Source organism: Anas platyrhynchos, chromosome 8, assembly GCF_047663525.1.
Source record: "Anas platyrhynchos isolate ZD024472 breed Pekin duck chromosome 8, IASCAAS_PekinDuck_T2T, whole genome shotgun sequence".
Taxonomy (NCBI): domain Eukaryota; kingdom Metazoa; phylum Chordata; class Aves; order Anseriformes; family Anatidae; genus Anas; species Anas platyrhynchos.
Genome location: NC_092594.1, coordinates 13962450 through 13982910, shown reverse-complemented (window position 1 = coordinate 13982910; position 20461 = coordinate 13962450). Strand labels below are relative to the sequence as shown.

General features: G+C 38.7%; 1 protein-coding gene across 17 annotated transcripts in view; it reads left to right on the top strand.

Annotated features, from left to right (window-relative positions):
• The first annotated feature begins 1298 nt into the window (after window positions 1-1298).
• The window catches only part of PTPRC (protein tyrosine phosphatase receptor type C), a 64491-nt gene continuing 45328 nt past the window's right edge, over window positions 1299-20461 (top strand). For all 17 annotated transcript variants that reach the window (XM_072041603.1, XM_072041602.1, XM_072041595.1 and 14 more), the window contains exons 1-2: window positions 1299-1438; window positions 1524-1641. In XM_072041603.1, the coding sequence (XP_071897704.1) occupies window positions 1575-1641 (67 nt within the window). In that variant the 5' untranslated portion in view covers window positions 1299-1438; window positions 1524-1574. The remainder of the gene's footprint in view (window positions 1439-1523; window positions 1642-20461) is intronic.

The following is a 20461-nucleotide window of genomic DNA, read 5'->3' as shown; positions in this document are numbered from 1 at the left end:
AGGCTTTTTAAATATCACACAGCCAGGAAAGGTCCACTATGGGGGAATTTTTCTTGAGGAGACAGCTGGAGAAATCAAGCAGAGGTTGTATACAACTGCTGGGGCATGTCAGGTAGAAATGGAGCCTGGTTCTTGTTGAGAGCCTTTGCACAAAATTCTCCATTGGCTGCAATGCACTATATTCATCAGTTGGGACGCTTCAGTAGTAAGGTTTCATCCAGAGTAACAGGGACTTAGATGTCATAGATATGGCTATATTCCACATTCAACTTACACCTCTAGGGTGATGGAGTTATGTATCAAAACTGGTGTCTCTGAAGTGTCAGACTTCCATGAGTTTCGTTCTAAACACATTCACAATGTCATTATTGTACTCTTTAATGGAAGCTAAGATTTTGGCCTGTGTTATAGGACTTCACTCAATATTGGATGTGTAGAAGTTGGATATAATCTTATGAGGAGTTGGATTCACTTATATGATCTAAATTATTGTGTGAATATGTGCAACATTTTCAAGTATGATGCTTTAGGAAGTCTCTGAAGTATTTATGACATGAGCAATAAACACAAAATTTGTGGGATGATTGGATCAGGTGTTCTTGGAGATCTTTTCCAACCTTAATGATTCTGTGATTCTTCATATATACTCTTCCTTTCCCTTTTAATTTCATGACAGCATTCTGGTGGATCTTTTAAAAACTTTGCAGCCTCTAATAAAAAAAAGCAATTCCAACATTTATTCCCTTTGTAAGCTACCATGTAACGGGCATTTGTTATCCAGTTATTGAATCTTAGCTCAGTGAATATAGTGGGTAAATGCCTTTGGTCTACCTTGCATCTACTCCAGGAGAGGGACCACAATCCTCCATCACTGTCATGGTAGAGAATTGCACGGAGAATACCAAGTGAAGAACTGACCATCTCAGAAAGCAGAATTAGATGACCTCTATCCATTTGTTGGGTATTACTGTCATGCCTAGAACTGCATTCTTGCAGAAAGATTCAGAAATATATGTTTTTATGAAGGCCTGTTGCCAGAGAAAAGGTTTTATTCACCAGTTGTTTGGGTTTCTCTTTCTTTCAACAGAAATCTCAAGAGTCCACAAATGAGAGGTCTCAATGAAATGCATACAGTAGAAAAGTGAATACAAAGAAAAAGAATGACTGACTGCTTGTTGGGTCCAGTCCTTTGAAAAGTTAAGTCTTGTTATTCCCTCAGTAGAAATGGCTGAAAACAACCTGTTTCACTCGAATTAAGGAAGCTGAGCATTACTGCAGCAAGTTAAGAAAAACCCTGTTGACTTCCTGGAAACTGAAAGAATTTTTTTTGAAGAAGTAGTTGTCTCTGACATCACTAAACTGCATAGCAAGTTTGTGAGTGGTTAGTTTGGGGGTAACAGAGGAAGCGACTCCTTCACAGATAAGCAGGCAGTATAATGTATGTGCCTGGTTACTCTCCTTTTTGGTTCAAGTTTTGCTGAGAAATTATTTTGCAGACAGATAACTCTTATTTTGCTTTCCAGTGAGAGACACATGCTGCTTCATAAGGATACGCCTGATTTCCAGAAATAACCATGTTTTTGTGGCTTAAGCTCTTGGCGTTTGGCGTTGCCCTCCTGTGTCAGGATGCTTTTGTCAAAGGTAGGTAGCAACTGATACTTCATTCTCTAATTTTGATCCCATAATGTCCTCTGTAGAACTAAAACAGATTCAAAACTTTGTAAAGTGGAGAAATAAGTTCTTTATTCAGCAACTAGAATGCAATTATTTGCAGTGGTGTCCGAACCTGGATCAAGAAGATCGATGCATAACGTACACGGCTAAAATGTCTTCTGTGTGGTCATTTCATTTGTGATTTTTTTAAGAACAACTTAAAAAAGATTTGTAGTTGCATTTAAAAGAGATCTCTTAGGTGAATGTGTTCAATATAACCTTTATGTTTGTTTTCATTTCACAATGCAGTACTTTGTCTTCTGTGTTTAAAATCTTAAAAAAAAAATAAAAATAAAAAAATGTTCCCATCCATTTAAGCTGTTCCCTGATCTTAGAGTCTATTTGTGGTTCCTCAAATTTTGATTTGTACTGCAGTGGGGTTAAGAAAAAAATCTCAACCATTGTAAGTTAATTTCTATATCCAGGAAATTACTTTTATAATTAATTAGTTTTTAAAAATTGCTTCTTAAAAAACTTTCAGAATTGTAGATATGGATATTAGGCCACTGCAGGTGAATTTGTCACAGATACTGTAAGTAGCAAGAAAAGCAGTTAATTTTGAGGTAGTACTCTATATAAAGATAATAACTTTATGGACCTATGTTTAAGAAGACATTTTTGTAAAAAGAATGTATAGCATTTTATATTCATGTACCTGCCATCAGTTTAGTTAGTTAAAGAAATTAGGGATTATAGCAGACACAAAGGGCTTTTTTTCCCTTAAGTAATGTTTGCCTTAAAAGTGGCTAATAACATGTATTCCGAAATGGTAGTAGATTATATGCAGCACTGAAACCTCTTCTCACATGCGTATGTATGGTTCTTATTATCATGTCACTGTAAAAACTCCAGGTTTATAGTGATGTGAGCAGGAAAATTATCTGCCTTTAGATGATAACTAGCAAAGAAGAGCTTTAAAGTCCAAGCATTAGTCTCCTTATCCTTCAGAGTCCCTGAAGAAAACCAGCGCTGAATAAATCTGGTTAGTAGATTACATTATAAGAAAAGTGAATGCCAACAGTAAAGGAAAAGCGTGAAGTTCTTTTTCTTTTTTTTTCTTTTTTTTTTTCTTTCTTTTCTTTTTCTTTTTTTCTTTTTCTTTTTTTCTTTTTCTTTTTTTCTTTTTCTTTTTCTTTTTCTTTTTCTTTTTCTTTTTCTTTTTCTTTTTCTTTTTCTTTTTCTTTTTCTTTTTCTTTTTCTTTTTCTTTTTCTTTTTCTTTTTCTTTTTCTTTTTCTTTTTCTTTTTCTTTTTCTTTTTCTTTTTCTTTTTCTTTTTTTCTGAATCTTCTGTCCTACTTTCTATTTTTTAAGTCTTTTTCTAAGACTTCCCACTGGTTCCTTTTCTTCAGGAAGGGCAGGTTAGTGTCTGCTCTCTCACAGCTACCTCCACAGTCAGTTGATGTGTTAGCTAACAGAGAGGGCTGGAAGACTTAAAGAGGGTTAGTGGTATTTTATTTCAAATAGTAATTATTTTCTTGGTCTGCACACAGCAGTCTAGCTTTAGTGAGTTCCTCTGTGTTTTTTTTTTTTTTTTTTTTTTTTTTTTTTTTTTTTTTTTAACGAAGAGCATCAAAGAAATGATGTTTTAACTCTTCATTACATTAGGACACTTAAAGCAATTAACAGTTTGATGCTACAATGTCAAGTACTCAACCTCACAGACCTTGTTTTCTCCGCGCAGTTTGGCACATGCACTTGTGAGAACACAGAGCTCCTCTCCTTCTGTCTGGTATTACACTTTACATTTATGACCCATCTGCATAACTTCCTAATTTCATTGAATTTTGATGTGGGACCCCTTTATATAAATAATGGTCAGAGTGGGAAGGGTCGGAGCAGGTATCTCAGAGAGGCTGATTCTTCCATCAGGGAGCCAGAAGCATTATCTCAGCTTTGCTGCATAGATTACTCTGCGTGGTGGCTAGGGACTGTTGTGCAGTCTTCTCCACAGGAATTTGTTATTGGAGGATAAATGTTAGGAAATGTTGGCGTAGGCTTTGGTTTTATGGCAAGAACAATTTTCAGTCACTTATTAGTAAGAGTTGGGTGTGCTTTGGGACTCGTTTTTGTATTAGTATTTACTCAGAGAGCATTGTAAGCGTTTGCATTGCTGAAGTGTTTCACTAAACTCATCAGCGCTTTGTGCACTGTTCATTAGTCTTTCATCTTCACCTGCTTGGCATAGCTAGCTTTCTGAAAATCTTCAGCAGACAGCTGCATGCTTCTTTGAAATCTTCAGTGGGAAATTGATAATATAATACTTTCAAATATCTAAGCTGACTTGCTTTTCAAAAAAGTCGTGCTAACATAACTGATGCAATGCAACAACAGTGCTGTCTTTGCAACAACGACAGCAGAACAAAACAATCAAAACAACAATTAAAAAATCCTTTATTCCCATTAAATAATAATAATAATAAAGAAAGCAAAATAAATGCTTGCAGGACTCGCACTTTTTTCCCATTAGCTTCTTAATTTAGGTTTCTCCCCCACAAAAGTATTAGCAATTTGGCAGCTTTCAGAAAGCTTCGCCCACTGCTGTGCCACTTCCTTTATTTCAGGAAGTTAAAAAATTGCTTGGTAGTTTTCGATGTGACTTTTTTATTCTCCAAGTAAAAAGTATCGAGCTTCAGTGGGCATGCAGAAATCTGAGGCCATGGAGTCTCTGTTCTCAGCTGTGGAGGTTTCCACCTAGAAGTGTTATGTTTTCTTTGCACAGCCGTCAGCTTCTGTATAGATCATGCTATGGTTCTGACTTTCTGTGAAAAGGTCTATTCCTTTGGAAAGTGTCTGGCAGATCTACTTTTCAAGTGGCAGAACTTTGTAATATTGGCTCGTTTTCTGTGTCCAGTAAAGGATAAGGGGAATTGTGCAGGCAGGAGGATAGGCATTAGGGTAAAAGAAAGTGAAGTCCGGTGTCTCCACAACACCCCCTCTGAGGTTTTCCTCTTAGAGGCACCCCACTGCACGTTCCCTCTAGGACTGTATCGTATTCTTTATTTCAGTGGTGAACTTGAGGCTTTCTGAAATACATATCTCAGAGTCCTGTGGACAGGGACCTGTTAATAATTTGAAACAAATTACTTGCTTTTCACATCTTGCACGCTTCAAATACTTGCTTCAAGATCAAGAGTTGGTGTCTGCAGGGAGCTGCAGGCAGTCCTGCTCACTTCCTGGGCTGTCTCAGACGCAAGCCAGCTCTAAACTGGAAGCCACTCTGATTATGGTGGAGTTCTCATTATGAGTTACGATGAACTCCACTCATGGTGGAGTTTATCATTAACAGGATGCTGATGTTAGTCTGAGCACAGTACCACACCAACATGGCTACGTGGTTTCTGGGCAAGAATTAGCTCCAGACTTTGACCAAATGTGTAATTTTTCTTCACCTGTTCAGCTGATCCTACACAAACAGAATAAGCTGATGGCTGCGTTGTTGTGGGATGTTGATTGATAACTGTAGTTAGGGCAAGAGATAACGGTTCAAAGCTAATGGGTCTTTCTTACATAGTGTGGCAATGGTGTTTGCTGGTCATTCTGTGTTCACTTACATTAGTGTATCAACATAGAGAGAATGTTTTACCACTGTAAACGTAAAGCCACAAAGCTGCCAGGCAGAGACTCATTCTAGAGAAAATCCTGCTCTCAGTGGCAGGGTGTATTGGAACCATTTCGTCTAGTTTTAGTTTTTCTTTGGTGAACATAAATTTATATGTTTTGATTCTGAATAACATATCAATAGTGAATGGGTTAGACAAATCATGTATATAACGAGGCATGAAGGAGGAAACAGGATGAAGTGACTTTTCAAAATATTTCTTGTATTAGGAATCAAGCTATGTTTGTCTGACTTCAGTGACCTATCTGCAAAGCTGACTGCCTCCCTGAGAGTGTGTGCGCGCGTTAAACAAGTAGGCAAACTCCACACTGAAACTGTGAACGTGTTCTGTGTGGCGCATGAAAATTACCCTGTTCTCTTTTCTGTGCAGATGCATTGTGGCATGCTCTGTACCCTTCTGGAAGCAAGCAAAGGAGAACAGCAGGCCATGAAAATATTTTGTCCTCTGTTTATATTCTTGGTCTACTTCAAAGAGTTACTATTAACAGGCATATATCTGGCCAACCAGGCAGGCAGAGCAAATTAACCAACACTGAGCTGTCTGCTGTGTTGGTGTGACTTTTCTTCATACTCATTTAACTACCTTGTTCAGCATTAGCTCAGGTGTCTCCGTATTACCCTGCATTTTGCAGAACACACACACCCCAAGGCTTGCTGCTGCCTCTCCCCCTAGCTGTGGTGTCTGTTCCTCCCCGGCTGCTGGCCCTGGGGGTGAAGACCGCAGCGCACTGGGGTGGCTGCAGCAATGATACCCAAGACAGCTGTGCAAAGAGGCAATGTGGGAAGGTGTCATGTGCTGGGCAAGGCTTGCTAGCGTGTGAGTGCCTTGCAAACCCTAGCAAGAACCGCTGTGTGTTCTTGGGAACGTTAACACGTTAACAGACTCGCTAGGGTTGGACAGGATGCCCGTGGGCTTCTCAGGACTGCAGCATCCTTGAGCTGGCTGCTGAGGTTGGGACTGGCAGCCCTGCCTGGGTGGTTGTCCCTGAGCTCTGCAGTTTTCCCATTGTGTGGAGTTGTCAGTTGTTTGTGTTTATTCATCTTTAATTGTATATAACTAGAAATCAAACAATTATTTCTTTTAGGCAAACTTATGAAGTACAGAACATCAAAATGTTTTGGGAGGTAATTGTTTACTCTCTTCAAGGCAAAGATTAGGCCCTGAATTCCTTCTTTGCCATCACTGGTAAAAAGGCTCAAATTGGCAATACTGACTTCCCCTTGTAAATATCGAGATTAAAGTAATCTAAACAGTAGTGAAAGCTTTTTTTTTTTTTTTCCTCCTTTTTTTTTTTTTTTTTTTTTTAATTTTCCTCCTGCAACTTAACTGTTCTCAGACTGCTGCACTGTGTGTCCTGATACATTTCCAGGCTATCCATACACTTGTAAACAGATCATGTTCAATGGGGTTTCAGTAACATTTACAGCATTTTATCTATTTCCAGGCTTCCTTCTGTTTCAAGTAAAGCAGCTTGGGGCCCTCAGTGCCAGGATTTTAGAACCTAGCTGTGAGCAGTGCCAGCACATATTATCCATAGCTCTGCAGATAGCTAACGGAATCCGCTCCTTTTCTGTTCTTTTATGCTGCTGCTTTGCAGTACTTCCACAAATGTTCTTCCACTTATTCCCTCAGTGTCAGTGCCTCCTCAGGTAGCCTGCTTGCTTAGTTTTCAATTCTCTACTTTCAAAGACTTCTGTTACAACCTGTCTGTTATTCATTCATAATCCCACTGCCCTGCACAGAGCTCTAGAGGTATATTTTGTTGTGCATGAATAATTTCTGTTGTTGTTGCAAAAATGTGGACACCATGGAGCAATATTTTTAATTGCCTTTGCAAATGTATTTTTTTCCCTGACAAAAAAAAAAAAAATCAGTCTGTGTCTAATAGAAAAATGAAGCCATACAAAGATGCTTTCTGTGCAGCATATAAGCAAATAGCTTTTTATTATATGAAGCTTATACTTCTTACACAACCTGACAGATTTTAACTCAGGGAAATGTAGTACAATACAGAATCTTAGCTGAGATGGCGAGTAAAGCCTTTCCAGCTAATCATATGCATTGCTGAGGCAATGCTGAGTGGAATATTTAATGTGTTGTTATCTCCTGAACTGTTTCTGGGTGTTTGTGAGTTAAAATATATGTAGGTGGAGAAAAGAGTAAGATAAATGGCAGAACATATTCAAGCTTTTAGAATAAGATGTGAGAGACAGAAATCATTGGCTATCTCAGAAACTCATGGTGTGAAGTGTTGTCTTCATTTTTCCAGATCTGTTACATCATCTATAAAGTTGAGGGTACTAATGGTTATCATATTGCAACATACAAAGTCATAATTCCTTAAATATTCAGAGGGATGCTTGTCCTTTGCAGCCTGTAAGTTACCCCAGATTAATCTGAATAAACTTCAGAGTGCATTAGAATATTCTGAGTAGTGTATCTGAGCAATGAAAATGAAAAGCATGAAACAAATGACTTCTGCATAAAGCTCTGATCTGTTCTCCATTCTAGAGCACAGGTGTTGTCAACAGGGAGTTGATACTTTTGTGCTAAATAAGAGCAACCCATACTGTGCTTAATGTCAGCCAATCTGAAATTCTCTAAAATGCAATCATGTCTAATGTAGTCTCCATTTTAACCATTGCTGAGTGAAAGAACTGAATTCAGTGAGCCCTTGAGAGACAGAAACAGAGCTGCCAGCTTTTTACTTCCATTGTCTGCAGATGAGGTGAGATCAACATGTGCCACATGGACCAGAGTTGCAAAAGGCTTCACCTTACAAAGCATCCTCCCCACTTAGGGGTGAATACTACACTGAGCCTTTCTAGCAATCTAGGTGTTTTAGAAGTTGTAGTCGTAACATTTATAAATATAACTCTCCTAGAGAAGTGCTGGCCAAGCTGAATCCATTTAAAATTGTAGGCTCACAAAACAGAAGGGAAGATGGCCAATATTGCTGCAATTCAATTTATCTTCTTGAGATACACCTCAGATACCTTAAAACACAAACAGAATCACATGCATGCATTAGATAAATCTTTTGTTTTAATGAGTTTTGGTTAGAGTATCTGGAGGATTTCTCTATTCATACTCTTGGAAGCATTCAAATGATAATAAATCATTTATATTTTAAATGGTAGGCAAATTTCTTACTAGGTTCTTGATGGCAGTGATAGAATATTGCCCTAGGTCTCTTGTAAGCAGTACACAAGCTCCCCCATCCCAATAATATTTCCCATGTGTGTGAATTTGTATGGCTGCACAATGTATCTGGGTATGCGAGCAGAGAGATCACGTTTAGGATACTTGAGTCTGCCCAGTATGTACATGAAACGGTTTGGCCTTGTTTGCAGTTTCATTAATGCTTCTGTGCTCAACTGTGCTGGCTCAACAGAACTGAAAGACTTTTCTACATCCTCCACACCTGCAGTCTGGTGTTCTAGTCTGGAGTATGAAATGTGGTTGAGGTTTGGGGAAAGATGTGAAATAGCAGTAAGAATTACACATTAGTGCGAATCGGTGGCATAGTGCAACAGTAGCATTGCTGGTTTTGCAGCTCTGGTCTGCTAATCAAAGGACACAGAAATAAATGTTTCTAGGAGCCACACAATGCACTCATTGTCACTCTGAGAAAACATTAGGAATTAATTAGTGCTTAACCTATTGTCCACTTGAGCTGATATATACTTAGAGAGCAGAATGACAAAATAGCTCTGAGTTACGAAGCTTTGCAGTGGAATTGTGCTGAACATGAGGGATGCAGTTCAAGCAGATGAATGTGAGATCCACAAGTAGCTGTGTTTAGTTTGTGTTTTAATATTGGGAAGAGAGCTGTTTATGTGTGAGTAATTCTGCTCGAGACATCAACAAGTGTATTATCATTGCAGGAGTGTGCCTTAAATGGCAAGGGAAAGATTGCCTGCAAACCACAGCTTCTAAAAAACACTCTCCACTGAGCAATGAGGACATGTTAAAAGTAGAGCGCATGTCAGATACGCCATTTTCAGCTGCTCTCTCTGCAGTCGCTGCTCTTGGTTTCTCTTCGCAACAGAACTGCTGGTTACCTAAGTTTTGCCTCAGTGGTGACGTCAGTGGAAAGTCTGCAAAGGCAAGCCTTTGAAACTTTTAACAGTGTTACAGGGTTTATTTTATCTTTGTGGTTTATACTGTGTTTTTTTGAAATTTCTTTGGCTTTATATTAAAATAAGGAAAAAAATTATACACACACACATATATATAACCTACCTGAAGTCCTTGAACTTTAAGTGCTGCTTTCCTGTATGCTTCCCTGAGAAAGCTGCCCGAAGGAGACACCCCTGGTTTTCACTGTCAGTTCCAAAACACCTGAGAGCAGTTTTTTCATAGTAGAAAAGCTTCAGATTTTCAGAAGACCGCTACATGTTGGTCACTCAGATACCATGAAAAATATGAGAGTGCAGCTGCAAGTTAGTCTTTTCTGAGAGTTTTGCTTCAGCTGTGAATCCTGAGCACTTGGAAAGTCAGGGGGGAGCTGCTTGTGTGTGTGTTTGGGACAGTCTGACCTCTGTGTATAGTAGGGCTAATGACCTCAGGCGTGATCAAGCGTTCCTCTTGGGCCAGGTGCTGTACTAACAGAGGATGAAGGACAGCCTTGTCCACAAAGAGTTTGATCTGATTCTGGACAGCATGGACATTTCTTGAAAAGGAATGGTACAGAGGAAAGACAGATGAGGGAAAAAAGCAATAGTAGCATATGTGCCCAGCCAAACACCTTGTCCAATCCCATGTTATTTCTTTTTCTGTGAAAGGAACGTACAACACCTTATTCAGAGGAACACATAACTGAATAAACTATTCCCTGGATCCAGAACAAACTCTCCTGCATAAATCCATGTATTGCAATTCTCACACTTTGCTCTTGCAACTTCCTTACGTGACAACAACTGATGCAGCTTTTTCATGGCAGATTATTCTGAATGATAAAATAGCCCAAGGTAAAAACTTCTGCTGCTCTGGAGCTCTTTTTTTTTTGCTAGATAGAAATAACAAAATCAGTTCACATATGAAGGCACTAGATTTGTTTGTAATGATTATTTTCTCCAGCTGTTTAATCCTTTCATTAACAAATTGTATTCTCTAACCAGTGAGTGAAATACTCAACAACAAAAAATAAACAACAGAATGTGTGGATGATGTGTTACAAACACACTCACGCTTTTGTTTGGGAGAGCATATGATTTCACCCCTCTGATACTCAATTCTTGTAACAGCTCATCCTCTGTAGATATATTATCTAATGTGAATAGCATCTGCATGTGAAAAAGAGGGACCACATTTCATGGTCTGCTCAGTTTCAAAATTCTTTACGTTATGTTCAGCATTCTTATATCTGAGTGCTCATAAACAGTAACAACAATAGCTAAATGAATTCTGACTTGTCATTGCCCCTAAATATTTATTTAGATTAGAAAAAAAAAAAAAAAGACAATTTTTCCTCTTGAAAAAAATGGAGGAAGAAGAAATACAGAGGTTGCTTTCAGGAGCACAGAGAATGACATCATATTTCTTGGATATCATGTTGTGAACTTCGTGGACATGAGCTCTGGAATTTCCTCTAATTAATTCAAGTTTGGCCGTAGTGCGTTATAGAATAGTTTTGAAATACTTATTGAGCTCCACAGAGGTGGTTTGTGTGAGTGTGAGATTGGTTGTGAGCTGGAATTCCTCAGGGTATAAGGACTTTGAGGTTCTAGATCGCTGCAAGTTTGAGTAAAAAGATTTTGTTGTGAAATGCTGAGGGCTTGGAATGGCTGGGGCTGCTATTAAAACAGCTGATCATAAGATATGGCTATCACTAGACTTCCAAATGAAATTGATGTAAGATATGCTTAATAATACTGTCTTTCTGTAAAATCTGAACTCTATCTGTTATGTCAGGTTATCTTTGTGACAATGTGCAACATAGGTAGCAGGAAACAGGTACAGCCCTGCATCCTGTTTAAAAATCACTTAAAACCTTCATGGCAGCCTTTGTAAAGCTCTGCAGTGATTGATAGAGTGATAAATCTTTTAAGTTATGGTTGATATCAGATCTTCACAGTGTTAGTGGATTAGTAATTATCTTCTTTAGACTTTTTCCCTGTAGTTATAAGCATATAATGTTCAGAAAGCAGTTCTAAGGAGATATGAAGCTAAGTGATGAAACTGGTTTAAGAGAAGAGGTTGGATGCTGAGACTGAGATTGCAGCAGGGAACAGAGCAGCTGGAAGGAGCAAAGGAAAGACCTGAAAAACTGCTAGCCGAGCCTAGACAGGGTATGGGAAAAGACGGGTCTGTGGTAGGAATCAGAAGCCTAAGGAATTGGGTCTAACTAGATGAGATAGCTCTGTTTTGATAGAAAACATGACTTGAGCAAAGACAGGCCAGTAAAGATATACAGGACTAGAAGTAAGGAAGTAAGAAAAATTGTTTGTCTCTATGTTGTACTCAGCGAAAGTCTGAGTTTCACCACTCTTCTGCTGTCAGCAAACACCTCACTGATGAAAGTCTTCTAGCACCGTCCTGCACAGAAGATGAAAACATGCTAATGCTATAAGTACTCCCCTAACTCCAGAGGCAGACCTGAGCAAGGAGATGGATACAAGTCTCAGTCTTGCTGATAAAGCCTGGGAAGAGTACTATTGTGCCCTCTCATAGCATGTTTTTATTTTATTTTATTTTATTTTATTTTATTTTATTTTATTTTATTTTATTTTATTTTATTTTATTTTATTTTATTTTATTTTATTTTTTTGAGCATGTGTTCTGTTTTGTTTTTTGGAGGGTGGAAGATGTTTTTAAAAATAAAAATTCACACACACACAGAGTGATGTTAAAGTTGTAAAGCCAAGCACTCACAGTTTTCAGGACTCAGCCTTCTCTGTATGTCTTATGGTAGTTTTTACTGTCATACAGTTTTCCCCCTAAAGGATTTGCTTTTCTGTGTAGAGAATGAAAATATATTCAGACAACGTATTTGTCTGTGTTGTTCAATGCATAGTTTGGGCCATATTTATTGACTCACTATTCAAAACCTTTTCTGCAGCTAGAAATGGTAGTTTCCCCTTGAGATTTTCAATGGTGTTCCTCATCTGTGTCTCAGTGCAGTACAAAAATGGATTTCCAAGTTCGGGATGATTAAACGAGAAAGCTCAATCTGAGATCTGCCAGGGAGTATACTCCTTAAAGCATCCTTCCTGTTAATGTGCTTGTTTGAAGGCTCACCAATTCTGTAAAGTAGGGTGGTGTACTGAAAATAAGAACCTGTTAAATGCAGAAAGGTTATTAACGGCTGCTGCATGGAACATTTAGCATAAGTAGGTTTTGTAGCATCATATAAGAATTCTGTGGTGAGCTGGTATATAATCCTCTTACCTAAAGCAGAATTTTACTGCTTAGCTATGAGACCTCTTTTCTTTTTGTAGTCCCATGGCTCCTGCATAGCATTAACTCTGCAGGCAGAAGGTATCTTCACGGCACACTCTGTGGTGTTTCTGGGCTGTGCTGAACAAAAAGAGCAGCCTGTGATCACCGACTAAAAGGTCTCAGCGATGTCCATAGGCTTTGGGAAAGGGAAAGAGCCCAGGCTCTACAAGCTAAGGCTAAGACAATACCAATGGACATTTGCCAATTCTTGAATAATTGCCACTGCTTCCCAAACAATGTCTTCTGAAACAGCTTGTGTGCGTAGGACTGTCGTATAAAATAGTCATTGTGTCTGCGAAAGTCACATCTATCTGAAACTTTATTGAGTGTATTTCTGTGTTGAAATCCTTCTGGTAATATTGTAAAAGAAGCAAATCGAGATTTTCTCATAGCTACTCTTCGACGATCATTTGGTGGTTTTTTTTTGTTGTTGTTGTTTTTTTTTTTTTTTTTTTTTTTTTTTTTTGCTAAGACATCTAGCGAGGTCTGGTAACACATCCAGTTCTTGGCAGCAGTGTGATGTCAATCCTGCACCTCTTGACCCAGCACAACACGCTGGTGGCTGTCTTCTACTTATTTCTGAGGAGTGTGATTATCTCTATTGTATTTATGACCAATGAAACTGACTTGTGTATTGTTAATGTTTTCATCATTTTTGTACTGCTTTCTATTATTGTTTATCAAAATGGAATTGGCATTTGTTGTTGTTACATATTCAACAAATGACTTGAAATATTTGGAGGTATTCCTGCTTCCTGCAAAAAGGACTGAAACATTGCAAAGTAGATTCCCATTCAGTGGGGTGTAGAACTGATATGGAAGTAGCAGGAAGATGCTTCAGAAAAACCACCATAGTTTAAAAATCAAATCAGTCTCTGGTATGTTTGGTGTTTTAGCCTTTGTTTTTATATATTTAATCAGCACCAATACTTGCAAAGTTGAAAGATGTTAGAGAATACAGGTGCAAAATATTGTGCAGAAATAGTTGTTATCTTTGCTCAGGTGTAAGAGAGAGGTTTGAGGATAAAAAACAAAAACTTAAGTGTTTTGTTTTTTTTTTTGACTATTTCAATTCTTTCAAAGTGAAGACATCTAGCAAATTTTGTGTTACTGCTGGAATGCCAAAATAAGAATTAAATATTAAAAAATATGTTGGCCTCTCTGGATCAGGTTAACATACTTGCAGCATAAACTGATTTCTGCCAAGTTTCTTTGTATTGTTATTGTTGAAGCTGACAGAAGCTTTCCTGATGGATATACTGGAATTCCTGAGGATCACTTAGGCTCCTAATTCGCCTACCTGTTTTGGAACTATAAGCCTTTGAAATGTCTTACTATGAATGTACTGACATACTGATACCTTGTACTAATAATTGCAATCCTGGTGTCAAAACAAACACTAGAGGTTGTTTTTTTTGTTTATTTGTTTGTTTTTTCCCCTAAGAAATAAGTGGAATTCTTTCATATGCAGGGAGTAAATAAGTTTTGAGGGCACAATCACTATTTTATATATTAGAATGAAGAGAATAAAAGTGTAATAACTAAGCTCCAACATTTTAGTGCTAGGACAAAGAAAGCATTTTTATTTATTTATTTATTTATTTTTCTTTCTCCAAGGTAGCACTTGGAACCTGTTGCTCCCTAGTGACCTCATACTTTCCAAAATCCAGCTCTTAGCCTTTCCAACTAGTTACTTACTGACTGATTTGCTGCTTGGTCACTTGTCTCCTGTCACCAACTTGAGAGCTAGGGAAGATCTGGGCCCACAGTGGAAGGACATGAAAAGATTGTAATTCTGAGCACAGCTAAAGTTACGGAAAGAATGTCCTTCATTTTCTCAGTGATTAAATCAGATTCATTTTGAGGGACAAACACTAACGCTCTTGAACTGATTCATCAAGATAGGTAGCATCTTTGTCTCTCTATGAGTATGGAAAATTACCTGACCTTTGATGGATATTTGATAAACGCAGACACACAGACCTATGCTTAGTTTCCAGGAAGTGTAGGCAGAATACTATCATTCTTCCACTTAAAGATTAAAGACAATTCTTACAGGGGAGGGGGAGGAATTCCTGCTCGAAGAAGTTGCTGAGAATGTCTCTCTATGGAGTAAACATATTGTGCAGAATGAATGCAAAGAGGAAGAAGAAATATCTAGTTAAGAAAAATACATCCTTTTTCCAGTCAGGAAGGCATTTATTTCATACTAATAATTGTTGTAATGATTATAGTCTCCCTTCTGCAATTCTTACTTGGAGAAGCTTTCAGATAATATGTATGAGAGGTTAACTGAGGAAAAAATAGCTTGTCTTTAAGAGAAATGTTACTAAGACTTTGGCAATTTCACTTATTTAAGTTCTGTGCCTCTGAGAAAGCAAAGGGTTATTCACTACCTTAAATTTAAGAGGCAATTTCAGTGGAGTTCTTTACAGTGAAGGTAAAATACGTCAGTGTCAGGCTAAATGCACAAGGTTTGATCCCTTATGTATATTCACACAGCAGTGACAATCATGGAACATTTTTCATTACATTATTAGCTTGTGAGATGCTTGTGTCGTTAGAAGGTATTGTATGTATTTGCAGCAATCAGACTGCATGTGTATTGTACTAAGTTGGGCTAAACAGTAATTATTAGAGGAAATGCAACACAAAGAGCCATGGGACACCTGTTCATCCTCACAAATTGTCACCTTGTGGAGTTGATATAAAATATTTCTACTTCAGAAATGGACTTCAGTGAACCTTCATAAATATCTTGCAGTTACACAGAGCTCAAAACACATTAGTTAATCAAAGTCATTTTTCCCAGGTTAAATGGAAATGGACACAGAGAGCTGATGTCCACAGTGTCACCTGGGAAGTTGCTGGACAAAAAGAAATATCCTGTAACTTTTGCAGAGTAAGGAAAAGCAAAAAGAGGAGGGCAAATGAGGGCACAAGAAGAGCATTTTTAAAAATTCAAACTTTTAAGTCGTCTATTTTGTAGCAAACAAGCAAAAATCATATTGAAAAATACAAAAAGGAAAGTAGAGTCCAACGCTGATTGTTTTGCAAAATTATCCATTCATTTAATGAATCCTTGCAGTCAGTCAGCCAAGTGGGAGGGGGTGTGTATATCACCTCAGACGCTTGCAGAAATCCTCAGTAATCTTCTGCATACAGTACTTGTTACTCTAGTTGAGAGTGGACACAATAATGTAGCCTGAAAATCAGCAAGGGCTGGTGGGGAATGATGTAAGGGTAAATCCCTCTTCCTGAGAGAGCACTGCTGTCAGCTTCAATGGAAAATTTCTGCCTACTTTCAGGCAGGGGCGTTAAATTGAAGTACAAAGTAAAGTGCTGCTTGGACAGTTGGGTAAGATCAAAGAGTGGTAACTTGTATGTGTTCTGGAGCATAAGCAAGTTAGAGAGAAATGAGTAAATTAAGAGCAGGGAAATAGCGGTAATGCAAACAGTGCTGGCCATTTTGCAGCACCAGTCCATTTAGCAGCTGCACTTAATTTCATGTTCAGGAATTACTGTGTACTGCAGGAGGTGAACGCAAACAGGAATTAGCATGGTCAGGACTATAATGATAACTCTTCACAATCTGGATTTCTATTAAAGTTACTGTCTAATCTCCTTGTAAAACAAATGCAAAATCAAAACAGCTCAGCCACGCTGGTGCAGCAGGCTCCTCATCTGTGCTGTAGGTCAGAGTGACACATCTCTGCATCCTGTCCATGTGCACATAATGGCATTTTCACTGGAGGTGGGAGTTGTTACCATGTGCACGTGGTTGCAGTGTTGGTGCAGTTTAGAGACAGATGAGAAGTCTCACTACAGGAAACGTGATCGTTAGGGAAATGATCTGTCACAAAATTCATTGTAATGATATGTTTCAGAACAAAAAGTGCTTCAAAGCCTTTGCTCAAAAACAAACTCAAAACCAAATCTGTGTGACTTCTTCTCATACCGAGACAGGAGATTTCACTCATAATGAAGAATACTGGGAATGACTGACAGCGCCTGATGCTGAGTATTTGAAGTGTTGGATGTTGGTTTCTTGTCTGCACAATCCACTTAGAAGCTTCACAATGCAGTTGCTGAAGAAGATACCGGTTTGACTGCAAATAGATCCTAGCTTGGGCTCTCCGCGTATTGTCTTTATAATAAGGTGCTTTTCGTATGCCTGCTGTTATAAAAACCAAAACACTTTCAGAATTTCAGTTCTTTGATGATTCTTTGCCTAAAAAGCATTAGATTTAATATGATTTAAATGTCCAGTGTTTACAGACTTACTAGTGAATGTTTTTGATATTGCTTTTGATACATTTATTAACGTAATTGAAATGGTGAGCACCAGCCAGGCCCATGTCTTCTTTGCATATGAAGCCTCGCTATGTGGAAAAATAGAGGAAGTAAAAATATTCCTTAGAATTTCTCAGCTAGGACAGGAGTTTTCTGCAGAGTGCAGAGTACAGGAGAAAAGAAAAAAAAAAAAAAAGATCTGAACATCATAATGTACAGATTCCGCAGATCTGGGGGAATTTTGAGGATTCTCTTGAGATACAAGGGTTGTTCGTATTCTGCAAAATCCAGTTCCTGCCGCTTTTTTCCTTACAAGGACACATCCAGGTCTGTTGCATTAGCTCTGTACTGTCAGCAGGCTAATAATTAATCAGAATGAACTTTCTGTATTTCTTTATATAAATATATCCTTCTTTTCAATGGCATGTACGATTTGCCTATCAGGCAAATTCATTGAAATCAATCTTTCTTTTTTTTTCTTTCTTTCTTTTTTCTAATATTTATAAATCTGTTAAGCAGAGAGAAACAGTTGTTTTCTTTTATAAAATTGAAGTATTTTTATTGCTACCAGTCTTTTCCAAAACCTCAGTAATAATCCAAACTATTAAATTAAAAAATAATTCATAAAAATGGTATGGTAGATAAGAAATATGATGTGAAATGTCTAGGTGTAAACATCTGTGGATCTCTTCTGCAGGTAAAAAATGCTCAAAGCTTCTCATTGCGGCCTGGCCCTGTGACTGTCGGGGGACATCCAGGCACACGGCACTGTTCCCTTCCCTCCTGCAGGTTCAGGCTTCCTCATGTAGCAGCCAAGGCATGGCAGATGGACCCTTTGCTCTCTGGTATGCTTGATCTGGACCTGCAATCTTGGAAGCATTTTTGGATTTGTTGGTATAGGGCTAGACTATTGCCTTTTTGCTTGATGCTAGATTTTCTTTCAGGAAAGATCTCTGCATAAAGCTTGTGCATCTTGTCTTCAGAAAGTTAGCTTCAGAACTGAACAATGTGGTGTTCACCCAAAAGTTCTTGAAGAGGCTTGTGAATATGAACTTAAAATAAAACCAAAAAACCAACTGCCTTATCATTAACATCAGTTGTTAGAGTGGAGCTCGGTGGGGTAGTCAGTGTACTCCAGAAATCATCTTTTTGAGGGTGGCTCTTTGCATTTCAGATCAATGAACCTTCAGTAGTTAGTTAAAGAATACTTGGAATGTAATATGGCACAGAAGAAAAAAAAAAAAAGATAAACAAAACAAAACACATTGATTCTATTAAAAATCTTTAGTCCAGCTTGTACAGTGGTGGTTTAACAACCAATGGGCAGCTAAGTACCACCAAGCTGCTCTCTCTCTCCCTCTCCTCAGAAGGACAGGGGGAGAAAATATGATGAAAAAAGTAAAGCTCCTGGTTTGAGATGAGGAGCAGCTTAATGAAAGGAAAAAAAACAAAGTCTGTATGGCAGCAAAAGGAGAAAAAAAAATCTCTACTTCCCATTAGCAAGAGATGTACTGCAGCTTCTTGGGAAGCAAGGACCTCAGCGTGCATCACAGTTGCTCAGGAACACCTTGATAATGGGTGTCCCCCCTTCTCCCCTGGATTTATTGCTGTGTGGCATCATACAGTAGGGGATATCCTTCTGGTCAGTTTAGGGCAGCTGTCCTGACTGTGTCCACTCCTCACCTCCAGCCCACCCCTAGACTACTGGCCCCTGGGGGTGGAATTGGGGAGGGAGCCTTGGTGCTGAGCCAGCCCTGCTCAGCAGCAGCCGGAACATGGGTGTGCCATCAACACTGTTCTGGCCACAAGAGCAAAGCGCAGCGCTGTATGGGCTGCTGTGGGGAAAGGGAACTCTGTCCCAGCCAGTCCCAGCACATGTACACAAAGGAAGTTGTGGAGAGTGAATAATAAAAAATTAGCTAATTTAATTTCATTGAGGTTGTTTCCAGTCAGAGCTGGAAAAGAAAATACTGGTAGTAAAAAGCATTCATGTAATATTGAAGTGCCAATCTCTTTCTCAAACAGCTGTCCCATTGATAAAAGTTTCTTATAAAGGTTTAAGGAACAATACAATGGGGAAAAGTGATTGTATGACCAGACACCTGGGATGGGTACTGGATAACAGGCTATGTAGCCGTGCTGTCGTAATTTGTGTTGACTGGAAGCTGATTAGATGAAGGAAAATATATGTTTATTTCAGAAATATTATTGAACTTGTATATTTACTTTTGGCTGAAATGAATTTTCTCAAAATCAGGTCTCACAAAGTGTTTCTGGAGAGGGAACAAACCCACAAATGTGAATAGGTATTTCAGGCAATAGCGTGCACTGTACAGCAATCCTGAAACCCATCTGAAAGCCCTTGACTGGGAGAACCATCTCTTGGCAATGATGAACTGCATTCGTAGCCAGCTGGGAAAAGCAAGTGGATTGAGGTGAATATTTCAGTGTCACTTTTAGGGGTGGTATATGGTTGAAAAGAATCACATATCAAATACATTTTAATCTTTGCTAGTGGGTTGTATGCATTTTCTTAAGTGATTTCTATTTCCTTATCTATTTTGCACAGGCGTATTTATTCCTTCAGTGGCCTTCTGTGAGGAGGTGCAGCTCTTTGTCCCTGTTGGCAGCGGTGTGGGGGTGGTCTGTCATGGCTCGGTGTGTTAGCTGAGGTACCAGCTTGGAGAAGCAATGGCAAAACTATGAGAGAAAAAAAGTACATCAGGTGTTTGTACTGGGCGACTCAAATGGTCCAAGTCCAGGACGGTCTCGGGATTTTCTCTGTAGAGTAACGCTCACAGACGTTAAAGCACAAACCATCTCATTTGTTAGATGATGACTGTCTCGTACTGTGATGTACCATGAGGCTTGCGTCATTGGAGAGGCTGCTTATGGACTGCTTTGTAGCTAAAAATGAGAGATGAGTCATTAGGACAATTGCACTTTCTGGTAATTAAGTTTTGTAGGATTCTGTGTTTTCAAACGCTGTAGGCTGAAGTGTTAATATTTTTGTATATTGCTGCTATTCACCTTACTTACCTCAGTGAGGAAGTTTACTCATTTGTGGGTTGACAAGCAGCCTTGCCATGGGAAGGGGAAGGCGCTTGCTTAAAATGCTAGCTGAGAGCTGGTTTGCTAAATAGAGACCAGCACACTGCAAAAAGGAGATAAAATTAAGACACCCACATCCTGTGATACCATATAGTTCTTGTAGGCTGCCATTTACCAGGAAATGAAGAGAAGTCCATTAGTTCCAAACAGAGTTAAAACCCCACAGTGCTTATATTGTGCTTGTTTTGCTTTATACAGTTGAAAGCATGCCTTGTGAGCTAGATCTTCTGATGCAACTCAGACTCTTCCTGGTGGTGTCAGAGGAAGAGCAAAATACAGCT